This window comes from Lethenteron reissneri, chromosome 39 (assembly GCF_015708825.2).
Source record: "Lethenteron reissneri isolate LAM-NWPU_2019-01 chromosome 39, ASM1570882v1, whole genome shotgun sequence".
Classification (NCBI taxonomy): domain Eukaryota; kingdom Metazoa; phylum Chordata; class Hyperoartia; order Petromyzontiformes; family Petromyzontidae; genus Lethenteron; species Lethenteron reissneri.
In genome coordinates this window covers 9,293,783-9,308,785 of record NC_083817.1, presented here as the reverse complement: position 1 = coordinate 9,308,785, position 15,003 = coordinate 9,293,783, and the positions used below count along the sequence as shown (strand labels likewise).

At 46.3% G+C, this 15,003-nt stretch overlaps 1 protein-coding gene across 1 annotated transcript in view; it reads left to right on the top strand.

The window, feature by feature from the left end:
• Nucleotides 1-8,473, top strand: part of LOC133351885 (metalloprotease TIKI1-like) — a 42,282-nt gene extending 33,809 nt beyond the window's left edge. The window contains exons 7-9 of the mRNA XM_061567462.1: nucleotides 5,970-6,167; nucleotides 6,596-6,665; nucleotides 8,465-8,473. Coding sequence (XP_061423446.1) covers nucleotides 5,970-6,167; nucleotides 6,596-6,665; nucleotides 8,465-8,473 — 277 coding nt within the window. The remainder of the gene's footprint in view (nucleotides 1-5,969; nucleotides 6,168-6,595; nucleotides 6,666-8,464) is intronic.
• The last annotated feature ends 6,530 nt before the right edge of the window (nucleotides 8,474-15,003 follow it).

The window sequence follows — 15,003 nt, the reverse complement described above, 5'->3', positions numbered from 1 at the left end:
CTACTCAGAATGAGTTCCTGATTGAGTTCCTACTCAGAATGAGTTCCTGATTGAGTTCCTACTCAGAATGAGTTCCTGATTGAGTTCCTACTCAGAATGAGTTCCTGATTGAGTTCCTACTCAGAATGAGTTCCTGATTGAGTTCCTACTCAGACTGAGTTCCTGATTGAGTTCCTACTCAGAATGAGTTCCTGATTGAGTTCCTACTCAGACTGAGTTCCTGATTGAGTTTCTACTCAGAATGAGTTCCTGATTGAGTTCCTACTCAGAATGAGTTCCTGATTGAGTTCCTACTCAGAATGAGTTCCTGATTGAGTTCCTACTCAGAATGAGTTCCTGATTGAGTTCCTACTCAGAATGAGTTCCTGATTGAGTTCCTACTCAGACGGAGTTCCTACTCAGACTCAGCTATGCGCTTCTAAGTCTACATTGAAAACTCATTTCGTTAGAACTGCCTTTCTAGTGTTTAGTTTGTTGTCTTTCTCACTCACCTCCGATCAGCACGGCTGGCTACGTACGGTGCGAAAGAAGTTCAACACACGTACGTACATCCACTGGGTAATTATAGCCCCGTGCGTTAACCACCGCGCAACCAATGATGTGAGCCACAGCTGGGAATGAAACTCGGGTGGCCGAGTTCGTAACTCGCGCGCTCCCACCGTGCAACCGCTGTCAAATGCACGCACACACATAAAGAGAAAATACAAAGATCCCCCGTGTAGACTTAACAGACTGTTGGGGCAAATGCTGTTAGCGAGCACCTACGCAGGCCGGCACGGCACACGAGGGGGGGTGGGTGGCCAACACCACGCCCGTCCGCCTTTGTCTTCCCCGTGGCGATGTTTACACATCGCACCAGGTACTCATTTGAGGCTGAGTCGACCTAGGGGAGTCCCAGGACCGTTTCAAATAATCGTAACTGGCGTTGGCCGTGAGCGGGAATCGAACTCCGGTCGCCGTGTTTCTTCGCGCAGCACGCTAACCGCTGCACCACCGCTCCCCGCAACACACACGGACACACTCTTCTCTCAGAAGCTCAACGCCCACTCCACCACCCTACCCCCCCAGTGTGAGATCCTCTGCAAATAGACTTGTCCCAAATTGGAATGATGGGTCCCATTGCTGAACGCAGGCCGGTCGAGTGCTGAACTGCTGTTGCCTAGCAAAGTGGCTCTCAAACGGCTTTTGTACAACGGCGCCCGCGGCTGTAGACGCGACCTTTTTTGTGTACTCCGAACACACCATTTGCTGCTGTTACGGCGGCGAGATTTTGACTACCTCGCCCGCTATACGTGAGGTCATGGGTTCGATCCCGACCCTGACGCCCGGTGTATATTTGGAGTTAGCGTGTTCTCGCTCTCTCCCCCGTGGTCTCGTGGATTTTTGTCCGGGTCCTCCGGTTTCTCCCTCCACATTTAGAATGAACATCACGCGTATTTAACTGCTATCAATTCCCACGTGATAAGCCACTTTGTAGAGCTGTCATGTGTGACCAGGTGGCTTCTGAAAAAGAGCGAAACAGCTCAGTGAGCCTTAGCTGGTAACATAACAAAATAGTTTCGTTTCATCATGGGACCGTTGTTTTTTTGCCAGTATCAAAGTATGAAAAATAAGAATACATTTTACCCTTTCAGCGCAATTAAACAGGTGTTGAAATGTTCACACACCAAATTGATGCATTTTGCAAGGAATAAAGTCCGCAATCACCACCCATACTTGTGGTGAACATGCAGACAAACATGCTCTGGTAATAAATGCATTGACTTTGAAACTGATTGGCCTACACCAGGTACAGCCTTCTTTATAGCGCCTAGTCCAGGGGTCGGCAACCTACGGCTCCGGAGCCGCATGCGGCTCTTTACGGGCTGCTTCTTGACGATGAGTACGTATGTACTCAGATGCATTGCGGCTCTTGAAATACTGAATTTTGTACCGAATTGGAAAGAAATGGCTCTTCTTGTTATTTTGGTTGCCGACCCCTGGCCTAGTCTCACCGTGTCAGACCAGAGAACGCCAAAAGGCGGACAGTACAAAGGCAATGCAGACAAAGACAGAGCACGTGTCGATACGTGCATGTCTCCTTGGCGTTTGAACAGCTCAACACCTGCTTTATTGGCTGAAAGGGTGAAAACCCGATTTTAGTTTTCCACAGTTTAGTTTCGTTACGTTGGCAGTGGTGCACGAGCACGGGTCACGAAACAAACTCAACGCGGTCGTCCGGAACCCCGTGGGCTTAAAACAAAACATCGGTGAAAAACAATATTTTCAACGCGCACAATTTTATTTGCACTTAAAGCGGAAAATACATTTTGTTGACCCCCAGATTTAATCACATTTGATGTGCTGATTAAAAGCGGGTGGCGTCCTTTCGATGCGTTTCATTTTCTTCGTGCAAGTCACAGGCATTGTGATTGTGGTCATGCAGCCAAAACTATGGAGCCGTGGAGTCAAAGCTAGGCCTCGGCAAGGCAAGGTAAGGTAAAAGTTAAAATGTAAAAAACACAAACCTACCTTTACCCTACCTTTTACCATACCACAATACAATCACTCTACCATACCTTTAACCCTTACCCCATACAAGTTACCCGATTACAGGGTAATTACTGGGGTACTCCTACACATGAACAAGGTCTATAACAGGTAAATGCTATAGGCAGAGCGCTTTATTCAAATAGAATACTCTCGATGATTCCAATTTGACACGTTTTCTTTAAACTCACTCTGTTGTTGTCGTTGTATCCTCAAATCTTGTAACTCAATTTTAACCCACTTCCCAATGTGGTATAGACTGTAAATTTGGTATACTTATGTCATACTGATGACAACACTATATTCTATCATAAAAAATATATCTGTTTTTAAACATTGTTTTTTACATGTTATGTTTCGGCTTGGGTCTAATTGTCCACGGTCAACTGACGTTGGCTGTAATTGGCCACGGTCCCTTACGTTATGGCAAGCTTCGGGGCCCTTTCCTGGAGTCGTGGAGTTCTACCATTACTAGTACATTTAATAAAAGCATGTTTAAAAAAAGGTTTCTTTAAATATTACTTATTAATTGGAGGCCACGGACTGCGTCACGGAGCTTCTAGCGGTAAACAAGGCAACTTATTTACCAGGTAATACTTTGCGCTACCTTTGCCCTACCGGGTAATTCTTCCGAGCTACCTTTACCAGAGGTGTGGACTCGAGTCATGTGACTTGGACTCGAGTCAGACTCGAGTCATGAATTTGATGACTTCAGACTCGACTTGGACTTGCATAACAATGACTTTGTCCCACCTCTGAGGTGTGGACTCGAGTCATGTGACTTGGACTCGAGTCAGACTCGAGTCATGAATTTGATGACTTCAGACTCGACTTGGACTTGCATAACAATGACTTTGTCCCACCTCTGAGGTGTAGACTCGAGTCATGTGACTTGGACTCGAGTCAGACTCGAGTCATGAATTTGATGACTTCAGACTCGACTTGGACTTGCATAACAATGACTTTGTCCCACCTCTGAGGTGTGGACTCGAGTCATGTGACTTGGACTCGAGTCAGACTCGAGTCATGAATTTGATGACTTCAGACTCGACTTGGACTTGCATAACAATGACTTTGTCCCACCTCTGAGGTGTGGACTCGAGTCATGTGACTTGGACTCGAGTCAGACTCGAGTCATGAATTTGATGACTTCAGACTCGACTTGGACTTGCATAACAATGACTTTGTCCCACCTCTGAGGTGTGGACTCGAGTCATGTGACTTGGACTCGAGTCAGACTCGAGTCATGAATTTGATGACTTCAGACTCGACTTGGACTTGCATAACAATGACTTTGTCCCACCTCTGAGGTGTGGACTCGAGTCATGTGACTTGGACTCGAGTCAGACTCGAGTCATGAATTTGATGACTTCAGACTCGACTTGGACTTGCATAACAATGACTTTGTCCCACCTCTGACCTTTACCCTACCCTTTACCTTACCCCTTGGCATGTCGACAACTTTTCCCTTTTACCCGGTAAAAAGGGTAAATTACCTTTCCTTGCCGAGGCCTAGTCAAACCCACTGTTGGTCTTTGCTCTTTCAACGGAGGAACAGCGACACGAACTCTTCTATCTCTCTGCTGAAGCCCTCTCATCGTGGCCAACAACAGCAGCAGCAGCAGCAGACCTCCACTTCTGGCATCGTGCTCCCGAATGTATCGTCATGGGGAAAGCACGGAATCGCTTCTGAATCGAGAAATAGCTGCGCTGTGATGCCCTCTGGTGGGAAAGCGATGAATTGTTTATATCTAAAGACGATGAATTGTTTATATCTAAAGACGATGAATTGTTTATATCTAAAGACGATGAATTGTTTATATCTAAAGACGATGAATTGTTTATATCTAAAGACGATGAATTGTTTATATCTAAAGACGATGAATTGTTTATATCTAAAGACGATGAATTGTTTATATCTAAAGACGATGAATTGTTTATATCTAAAGACGATGAATTGTTTATATCTAGACGGCTGGCATGCAGTGTGCCGGAGTGCGATATCAACTCTCAACACCTCTGTCGAATATCTCAGTTGATGGCTCGCTCTCCAAATATACTGTTTTATTTTGCGGTCATGGTATATGGTTGTGTGTGTTTTTTTATTTGATTGAAAATAAACCGCGACGTTTTGTGTATTAGACACATACTGTAGTCTCGAGGCGAATTTTCAAGAGGGCCTTGATTTTGGATACCTCTGTGTGCCCGTGCGTATCTGCCTCTTGTATTTGTGTGTCTGCGTGTCTGTCTGGCTATGGTTATGTCCACTTGATTTCCTTCCTGGGTCATTGCCTACCTGTCCGTATATTTAACACGTAAGGCTTTCACGACCAATATTATCCATTAAGGAGGTGTTTTTCGGTTAGATTGTGTAAATATAAATGTGCCGTTAAACCCGCCGCCACCCGACACAGCCAATTAGTAAGGTTTGTCACGTAAACAGAACATTGCCAATTAGTTACTAGTTCAGCACACCGGTGTGTTGGAGAGTAAACCCACAACATTTACAATTTGAATTCGACGTTTCGCCAGTAATTACAACCAGCTTCATCAGGCGGACAGCCAGAGTTGTGGAGAACTTCTCCTGTTTAAGTCTTAAATAGCGGGATAAATGTGACTGTCGTCACTTGTGAAGCAATCCCGTATATGTCTTCGTGCCTGTGTCTAATCAATGTTATAATTTTTTGTAATTTTCATTTCTATATATATGTCTTTGATCAGGTAAGTCCCATTGAGCTACGTAGCTCTTTTTCAGAAGCGACCTGGCCACAAATGATAGCTAAACGAAGTGGCTTATCATCACTTGGAAATGTATAGCAGCAGCCACATGCTCTAAACGCGTGCTGATTCTAAATATGGAGGGAAAACTGGAGGATCTGGAGAAAAATCCACGCGACCATGGGGAGAGAAACACGCAAACTCCAAATATACAGCAGCAGGCGTCAGGGCCGGGATCAAACTCACGACCTCCTGTATGCCAGGCGAGGTAGTTAACATCTCGCCACCGTGGCCCCCTGATCTCCCTGTGTGCCTGTCTCCCTGTGTAGGGCGGTCTGGGATTGTTGTTGTTGTTTTGCTGCCTTGCCCAAGCTTGCACTTGGTGTTGACAAATCATCAGGAATCTATGTACTTGTGGAATTTATTTAAATGTATTTAATTTATAGCGACTTGATTCACCTTTTCTCTAGCTTCATCTTGCATCGTTTTTTATTGTTTGTTGATGCAACTCGCCGGGCTGCTCCCCCTACTGGACATCTGTGCAAAACAGCTTCATAGCTCATCGGATTTCTCTACAGTCTCAATAAATATTCTGATTCTGATGTTAATTACACTCCCAGTCTGCCTCTCTGTCTGTGTTCTTCTCTACCTGCCCGCTCAACTCTCTGCGTGTGTTTGTATGTCTTTATGAATCTCCCTCCCTCTGTCCGTCCGTCACGCAGTCTCAACTTCACTCTGGTGACTCCAGTCCCCGACGGAGCCGGAGATGCCAGGAAAACGCATGCCAGGACCACGGACCCCATGTCCAGCCAGCGCCACATGGGAGAGACGCTCGCTAACTGGGCTGACGTCAGAGCCGGAGAACGGGCCTCCAGCAAGCACAGGCAGTTCAGCGACCTGTGGGTGAAACTCCAGGGCAGGTACGTATTTAGATGTACGTTGAGATTTTTTCTAGCCGCACGTAGCCAACCGTGCTAATCGGAGGTGCCGGGGAAGCACAGCAAACTAATCAACAAAACTAAGCTCTAAAGAAAAGGTGAATCAAGTTCTAAAGAACTTCATTTTAAATCATCTAAAGAACTCCGTTTTAAAACTAGATTATTTAAAAGTGCACAGCTGCCGTGGCTTCCTATTATCGGAAGAACGTTCCAGACGGCCGCAGAAACCCGTCTGCAGGTGCGCGTGCACGCGGAGACCGTCTTTGTTCGACGGCGAGCAGCCCAAAGTCGTCAGGGCAGCACTTCCTGAAGACAACCGCCCGACACGGTGCCGGGAAGCGCTGCGTGATGTCGTCGTCACCCCCCCCCCCCCCCCGTGCCACTCCACACCCACGACTCGTCCCGTTTAGCGACGTCGCCACGACGCCAGCGGCTGCTCAGCGACGGGCGGTGAACGCCACGGCGGTGGAGGAGGAGGAGGTGGAGGAGGAGGTGGAGGAGGAGGAGCAATCAACGCAGCCGCCACCTTGGACGAGGAGGAAGATCTCCTTACCCTCTACCGCGACGACGACGACGATGCCGACAACATCGTCGGGTCCGAGCCGAGAGCCTCCGCGGCTGCTGTGGCCGGCACTGCTGCTGTGGTTGCTCCATTGAGATGATTTAGATTACACCCCCCCCCCCCTCACTGTAAATGCCCACGTATGAAACTACAATAGGTTTAATGCCTTTCTGGCAATAACACAGGTGTATCTCTTGCTCTTGCGGGTTTTCTGTTGCTGTTGCCCGGCTCTCTGACTTTGACACGCTGATCGTCTCATTGGCGCAACCCCCAGTTGCTGGAGCCGTCTCACACTGACATGCTAATCTCTCAGATTGACACTCACGTACAAAATCCTTCTCGAGCTCCGCCCACTTACCCTGTGGGTTGGGCCCACCAAAATCCTCTATAACCTCTTGTTACAGCAGCTCTGTCTCCTACGTCAGCAGTTCTCCTGCTGTGTTTGTCTCACCTGATGACGGTTGCTTGTGTTGCGATCGAAACGTCGTGGTCTATTCATTTTCTATCTACGTGACTTTAGCGAACGAACCAAAGAGTACAGGTGTTGAGATGTTCAAACATCAAACAGAATCATTTTTCAAAGAATCATGTCGGCATTAACCACACGTACTTGTGGTGAAGATGCAAATAAAAACATTCTCTGATAGTATATGGCATTGCCTTTGAAACTGATTGGTCCACAACAGAAACAGTTTTCTTTTGAGCCTAGTCTCAATGTGTTCGACCAGAATGCAAAAAGGCGAGCAGCACAAAGACAATGTAATATCAGCAGTGGTGGGGCCGGGATTTTCAGGAAGGGGGGCAACCCCTCCAGCAATGAAACATGATAGAGGAGTTGTTAGTAAGTAAGGACTTGTTAGTAAGTAAGAACTTGTCCCTTGCTTTTCATTCTAAGCGTGTGCAGCGATGGCGCAGACATCAATCGAGGGTCGAATTCCAACCGTTGTGTGATCGGCATCGCGCTTGCTGAAGGTGAATACCTTCAGGGAAGTCGTGTGCTGTATACGCAACTGCGCACAATTCTGAGTCACTTATAACCGCTTTGCCGTTACTTATTGCCAAGTATGGACTCAGACTATTGTTTATCATCTCATAGAGTCCCTGGCACGTAATAATATGTTACACAGTGGGAGTGGAGGTCGCAAAATGCCGATTTATTACTAATAAACTCCAAAGACCCGATCGAAATTAGGGATTTCGATCGGATCATTTGGGGGTCATATGCCTCCGCCACTGAATATAAGGACATTTATATCTCGGGATGAGTAGCTACAATATGGGAACTTAACACAACAATAGGTTTGACTCTTTGTGCCAATAAAACCGGTGTTAAGATGTTTAAACACCAAACAGAATCAATTTTCAAGGAATCCTTTCTGCAAATATAACAATAGGGTAAATCTTATTGTTATATTTTGCTACTGGCAAGACAGGTCGCAGACAGCTGCTCACACCGAGCTATAAATGCCCTGATAGTGCATTGTCTTTGTGCTGTTCATCTTTTAATGTTCTCCGATCGAACACTTTGAGACTAGGCTCAAAATGAAAGCTGTCTCTGGTGTGGACCAATCAGTTTGAAAGACAATGCATCATTTAAGCAGAGGAAGTTTTTGTTTGCATGTTCACCACAAGTACGTGTGGCTAATGCAGACAGTATTGTTTGAAAAGGGATTCAGTTTGATGTTTGAACGTCTTACCACACCTGTTTTATCGCCAGAAAGGGTAAAACCTCTTCTTATAAATGTCCACGTGATGATCAGACACTTTGTGGAGCTTTCGTTTGTGGCCAGGCCGCTCATGAACAATAAGTTAATAGCTCGGTGGGCTTTACCTGGTAATATGAAAACAGGTTAGTTGTACATAATCAACGTTTTTGGGTTTAGATCGCGTTATTTATAAATGTTGTAACCCTCCACCACCCGACACGGCCAATCAGTAAAAAAGTGTCACGTTGACAAAAGCGTGAAACCACGCTTCAACACACCGGTGGGCTAAAGCAGTGAACTATTTGTCTTTTGTCAACGTGACACTTTTTTACTGATTGGCCGTGTCGGGTGGTGGAGGGTTACGAGACATTTATAAATAACGCGATCTAAACCCAAAAACGTTGATTATGAATAATATTGGTCGCGAAAGCCTACGTGTTAAACTGAGGTTAGTTGTATTTGTATCATTGTAAGTGATGTGTTTACCTTTCCTCTACTTTGCACTCCTCTCGGTGTTTTGTTTGTATTTGTTGTTGTCGCAACGTCGTGATCCCCCCGCGCCCCTACCCGACATCTGTGAAACAAAAGATTTGAAGCTTTCGTGAGTGCAAGGATTCATACTCTTAGGTTTTTTCGGTAAAGTCACGTAGGTAAAAATAAGTAAATAAGAAAATTAGAAAATACAAATTATAGAAATAATAATAGAAATAAAATTATAAGTCACGACGTTTCGGAGACAACACAAGTCTCCGTCATCAGGTGGGACCGTCACAGCTAAATTTACTGTATCAAGTGATACAGTATCATTATTTTTATTTTTTATAATTTTTCTATTTTTTTACCTACGTGACTTTACCGACAAAACCTAAGAGTATAGCTTCATAGCTCATCGGATTCCTCCGGGTGGAAACAAATTTTCCGATTCTCGTCGCCCGCGACTGGCTCATCGGCGGCACCACCGGACGGTCCATTGGCCGACCGACGATCGCACTCGCGTGAGCGTTCGAGGCAGGGGGGGGGGGGTGGTCGGAAAGAGGAGCGGTTGTGTGGGAGTTTCACAGAGTTGTACGTTTGCTGCTCGCCGCTCGCTGCTGTTGTCAACGGTGCTATTACCGCACGGCTCTGGTTCGCGTCGTTCGGGCGGCCGTGTCCGACGTTTCGCTCCGTCCACGGTGGGGGGGGGACGGGACTTCTCCGTCGACTGGAACCCAGCTCAATTTAGCACGTAGGCTTTCCCGAACAATATTATTCATAATCAAGGTTTTTGCGTCAGAACGCGTTATTTATAAATGTGTCGTAACCCTCCACCACCCGACACGGCCAAACAGTAAAAAATGTGTCACGTGCCACATTTTTTACTGTTTGGCCGAGGACTACGACACATTCATAAATAACGCGATCTGACCCAAAAACCTATATTATGGAACCCAGCTGCTGGGGTTCAAAAACAGCCTCAAGAACTTCCCACCTTCTCGTCAGGCTACGACTGCGTTAGTGTTTGTACGAAGCGAATGCGATACACCGTTTCTGAAGAAGCTCCAGCCACGTGGGAGCGAAAACGTCGGACATCGTACCAAACAAGCCCGGAAACACAGCAGGGGGAAATTACGGTGGTGATGCCGATGACCCGAATCGTCTGGACGAATTGGCCCGATCCTGTCGGATGTTGCGGGTTGAGCCTGGACAACGCTTGGATGGGTCAATCACCGGTCACGTACCTGGAGTTTGATCGAAGGGCTTAAGGCAAGTGTCACGTTGTGAACAGCAGAGGGCAGTTGCAGCAGAAACCCCGTGCCAATCACAGATTGGCGAGTAACTCGTATAGCAGTGGATTCACAAAACGGGTTGGGCATATGAAGGGGGAATGAAAAAAAGGGAAAATTGTAGCCCTGCAATTGGTTACTCACGCGACTGGCGGAAGGGCTCCACGAGGGGGAGCTCTTAGAGAGGGTATGTGGCCTACTCCTCCACGCTGCTCCATATGTTGGAGAGAGGTGAGAGTACCCACACTTTACCCCACCGCGATCAGCTCACTGTGGTGAAGCTGGGAGGCAGGGGGATTTAAGAACTAGCCCCATTGTTATGAAACTTGGCCTATTGTGATAAAATAAACTTTTCCCATTGTTAAGAACCCATTGTTAAGAAACTTGCTCTATTGTGATGTAAGAAACTTTTCCCATTGTTAAGAACCTTGGCCTATTGTGATGTAAGAAACTTTTTCTATTGTTATGAAACTTGGCCTATTGTGATGTAAGAACCTTGCCCCATTCTTACGAACCCATTGTTAAGAAACTTGGTCTATTGTAATGTAAGAAACTAGCTCCATTGTTACGAACCCATTGTTAAGAAACAGCCTATTGTGATGTAAGAAACTAGCTCCATTGTTCCAACTGCCACGCGGGGAGATCGAACCGGCGACCTCCAGGTTGCGAGTCCAGTGGCGCTAACCACTTCACCTCTGGAGAAGCATCCCTCTGTACATGTACATTATAATAATATATATTTTAAAACAATATTTTGCAAATGTTTCTCACTGTTTATTTCTTGCGTGCGTAGTGATGTTAACGACCCCGCCCGGTATACAGGAGGTCGTGGGTTCGATCCCGACCCTGACGCCTGCTGCTGTATATTTGTAGTTTGTGTGTCCCTCTCCCCGTGATAGCGTGAATTTCATACCGGGTCCCTCCACATTTAGAATCGACACGCGTTTAGAGTATTTGGCTGCTGTAAATGTCCACGTGATAAGCCACTTCGTTGAGTTATCATTCGTGGCCAGGTCGCTTCTGAAAAGGAGCTACATAGCTCAGTGGGTCTTCCTTACCGGGTAAAATAAAAGATAAATGTTCGATCCAGCTGCTTTTGGGGTTAGAGTTGGTGGATTGCGAAAGCTTCATAGCGAGACTCGCAGCTTGTCCGGCTGATAGGCGGTCGGTAGGTGGCAGTACAACAAGTAGGTGCTGAACTATTTCAGAATCGTCGACTTTTCAGCTGCAGCACACCGCGGGAATGGGAGTCAATGATGTAATGGATGGAAACAAAACAAACAAAAAAAAAGAATTTGCGGAGAGGGAAGAGAGAAGAGAAAGAATAATAAATAGGAGGTAGAAGATGGGAATGGGATGGAGGAAGGGGAGCACAGGGGCCAGGAAAGTTGAGTAAACTGAACGATAAAAATGAACTTTTTTTTCACCAGGTAAGGCCCACTGAGCTATATCGGGTTTTTTCAGAAGCGACCTGGCCACAAACGATAGCTCAACGAAGTGGCTCATCACGTGGGAATATATAGCAGCCAAATACTCTAAACGCGTGATGTCGATTCTGAATGCGGAGGGAAAAAACCGGAGGACCCGGAGAAAAATGAACGTTACGACGAGGAGAGAGACACGCAGACTCCAAATGTACAGCAGGCATCAGGGTCGGGATGGAACCCACGACCTCCTGAATACCAGACGAAGTAGTTAACATCTCGCCACCGAGTATCGGGTGGAAGAGGCCCTCGACACTGCTACTTGCTACACGGAGCAGCGTGTGTTTTCACAGGGGCAGGGGGAGATGGGAGGGAGGAGGGATTCAGAGTGGGGTTGGCCACACATAGAAGTCACGTGATTTCCGTGAGTCTTAAGCTAGTTTAGATCTGTAGTCAATAACGACAATTACAGAGATGCGGAACGAACAACAATACAAAATATTTTTCGATTTAAAGCGTTCGTGACTGCAGGGATTCATCTTCTTGGTTCTTTCGGTAAAGTCACGTAGAAGGGAAATAATAAAATAATAAAAATAAAAAATAATAAAATACAATTCTCATTCATTCAGACGCTTTCCGACAGACCTGTTGTTCACCTGAGGACGGCTGCTTGCGTTGTGGCCGAAACGTCGTGAGAATTGTATGTTATTATGTTTTATTTTTATTATTTTATTATTTCCCTTCTACGTGACTTTACCAAAAGAACCATGAAGAAAATAAAAATATTGAACATCGGTCGTGAGTCCACTGCAGTGAGGATATGCCGCCGAATGGCTTCATGAGTCGTGACGAGTGGGAAGCTGTCAGCAGCCCTCACGCCCATTCTGTTGTTAAGTGAGAAATCACGACGAAATGCCACGTGGAAGTTTGTAGCAGCCAAACACTCTAAGCACGTGATGTTGATTCGAAATGAGGAGGGGAAAACTTGAGGAGCAGGGATACAATCCAAAGGACTCATATTCTTCGTTTTTTTTCGGTAAAGTCACGTAGGTATAACAGTCACAGCACGATAGCTGTATCCCACTTGAATCGGTCCTGGGCATTCTCTAGGTCGACTCAGACTTAAACGAGTAAAACTGTGTAAACATCGCCGCTGGGGAGACAAAGGCGGCCGAGCGTGGGGCTGGCCACCCACCCCCCCGTGTGCCGTTCCGGCCTTCACAGGTGCTCGCTAACAGCACTTGCCCCAACAGTCTGCTTAGGCTATATGGGGGATCTTTGTCTTTGTGGAACTCTCGTGTGGGGAGTGTTGGCGCAGCGGTTAGCGCTGCCCTGCGTCACGACCAATACTAGCGGCAGATATTTGAACCGGTCCTGGGCCTCTTCTAGGTCGACTCAGCCTGAAATGAGTACTTGGTGCGGAGTGTAGTTAAACATCGGTGAGACAAAGGCGGCCGGGCGTGGTTCCGGTCACCCACGCCACCCCGTCGTGTGCCGTGCCCTCCTTCATAGGTGCTCGCAAACAACACTTGCCCTAACGGTCCGTTGATGGCTATACGGGGGATCTTTGTCTTACTTTATGCATGTATCTGATGTTTTATGTCGATTTAAAGCTTTCGTGACTGCAGGGATTCATATTCTTGGTTCTTTCGTCACGTAGAAGGGAAATAATAAAATAATAAAACAATAAAACAATAAAATACAATTCTCACAACGTTTCGGCCACAACGCAAGCAGCCGTCCTCAGACCTGTTCTTCACCTGAGGACGGCTGCTTGCATTGTGGCCGAAACGTCGTGAGAATTGCATTTTATTATTTATTATTTTTATTATTTTATTATTTCCCTTCTACGTGACTTTACCTAAAGAACCAAGAAGACATGTATCTGATGTTTTACATTGGAGGCGCTGTATATCTTTTTTAACGACACAGACGCACGGACGCACACACGCGCACGTTCAGAAAGAAATAAAAATAGTTGATCGCAAAGGCAGAACCACTAAAAGAGCGCCTTGAACATGTGAGAGGTGAGCTTCTCACACGTCTGTGGTGACTGCACGTAGACCACGTTCTGGGTGGTTTTTAAACTCCAACCCACCCCCCGCCACCACCACCTCTCCTCCAAAAAAAAACCCACACAAACAATCCAATAAAATCTGCGGAAATTAGCGAACTGTCAGGCAAATGTTTAGGATACTTCCCTGTCGTAAGATTCGTTTGTTTGAAGTTGTCTTAGACCCGTTATTGCTGCTGGCATTCTCTAAAATACGGCGTGAGCTTTGAGCCGTGCCTTGCCAATAACCCCTCTGTTTGAAGGCAAAGTCAACGTGCCAGTAACGTTTGTTTTAATGCTTTCCATCTGCGCGCGCGTGTGTGTGTGTGGGTTGGTTACGTTCTTGTATTATTGCCCTTGTAAGATAAAGTTAGACTCCAATTGAGGGGCAGGTTACTTGTTAGCTCCATAAAAGGAAAGTTAAACGTCAGAGTGTCACACATCGAAATGGGGCTTTCTTTGCGACCGAGTTTTTGTGAATGTGTCTCTCTGGCGAGTGTTCAAAGTCGGAGGAGGTTGTTTTGTCTACAGTGAGTTGTTTAAGATGATGCATCATCATCAGCAGCAGAAGCGGCAATCAGCAGCAGCAGAAACGGCAAACAGCAGCGCATCAGCAGTGGTTGTATCAATGATTTAGCGGCAGCATTAGCAACAACAGCAGTAACATCATCATCAACAGCAGCAGCTGCAGTATCATCATCAACTTTTCATGACGGTCGGCAGAGATAGTATCGTTAGCAACAGCAACTTCATCATCGTCATCATCAGGAGGAGCAGTTTAATCGATATCATCATCAGCAGCAGTATAATCAACTTAATAACCAGAAGCGGTATCAAAGCAGTAAGCTACATCAGTTGCATCATCAATAGTATCATCGTCACCATCATCAGCAATTGAATCACCATCAGTAACCTGAGCACCACGCGGACTGGGAATACACAACGCTTGCTTTGTTATTGTTCTAGCGATAAACTGGATGCCGACATAGGAATGTGGAATTTCCACGATGGGCAACCAGGGGAGAGGGGCGAGGAGATACGTGTGGACTTTCAGAGGAAAGTTTGGAGCAAGTTGCAGTCTGTGTCGCCAGGTGGCACTCTAAGCACGAATGCAGCAGCACATTGCAATCTTTTTTTTTGGGTCATTAAACCAGGTGAAGCCCACCAAGCTGTATAGCTTATTTTTCATAAGCAACCTGGCCACAAATTATATCTCAACGAAGTGGCTTATCACGTGGACATGTATAGCAGCCGAACGCTCTAAACACGTGATGTTGATTCTAAACGTGGAGGGATTAAACTGCAGGACC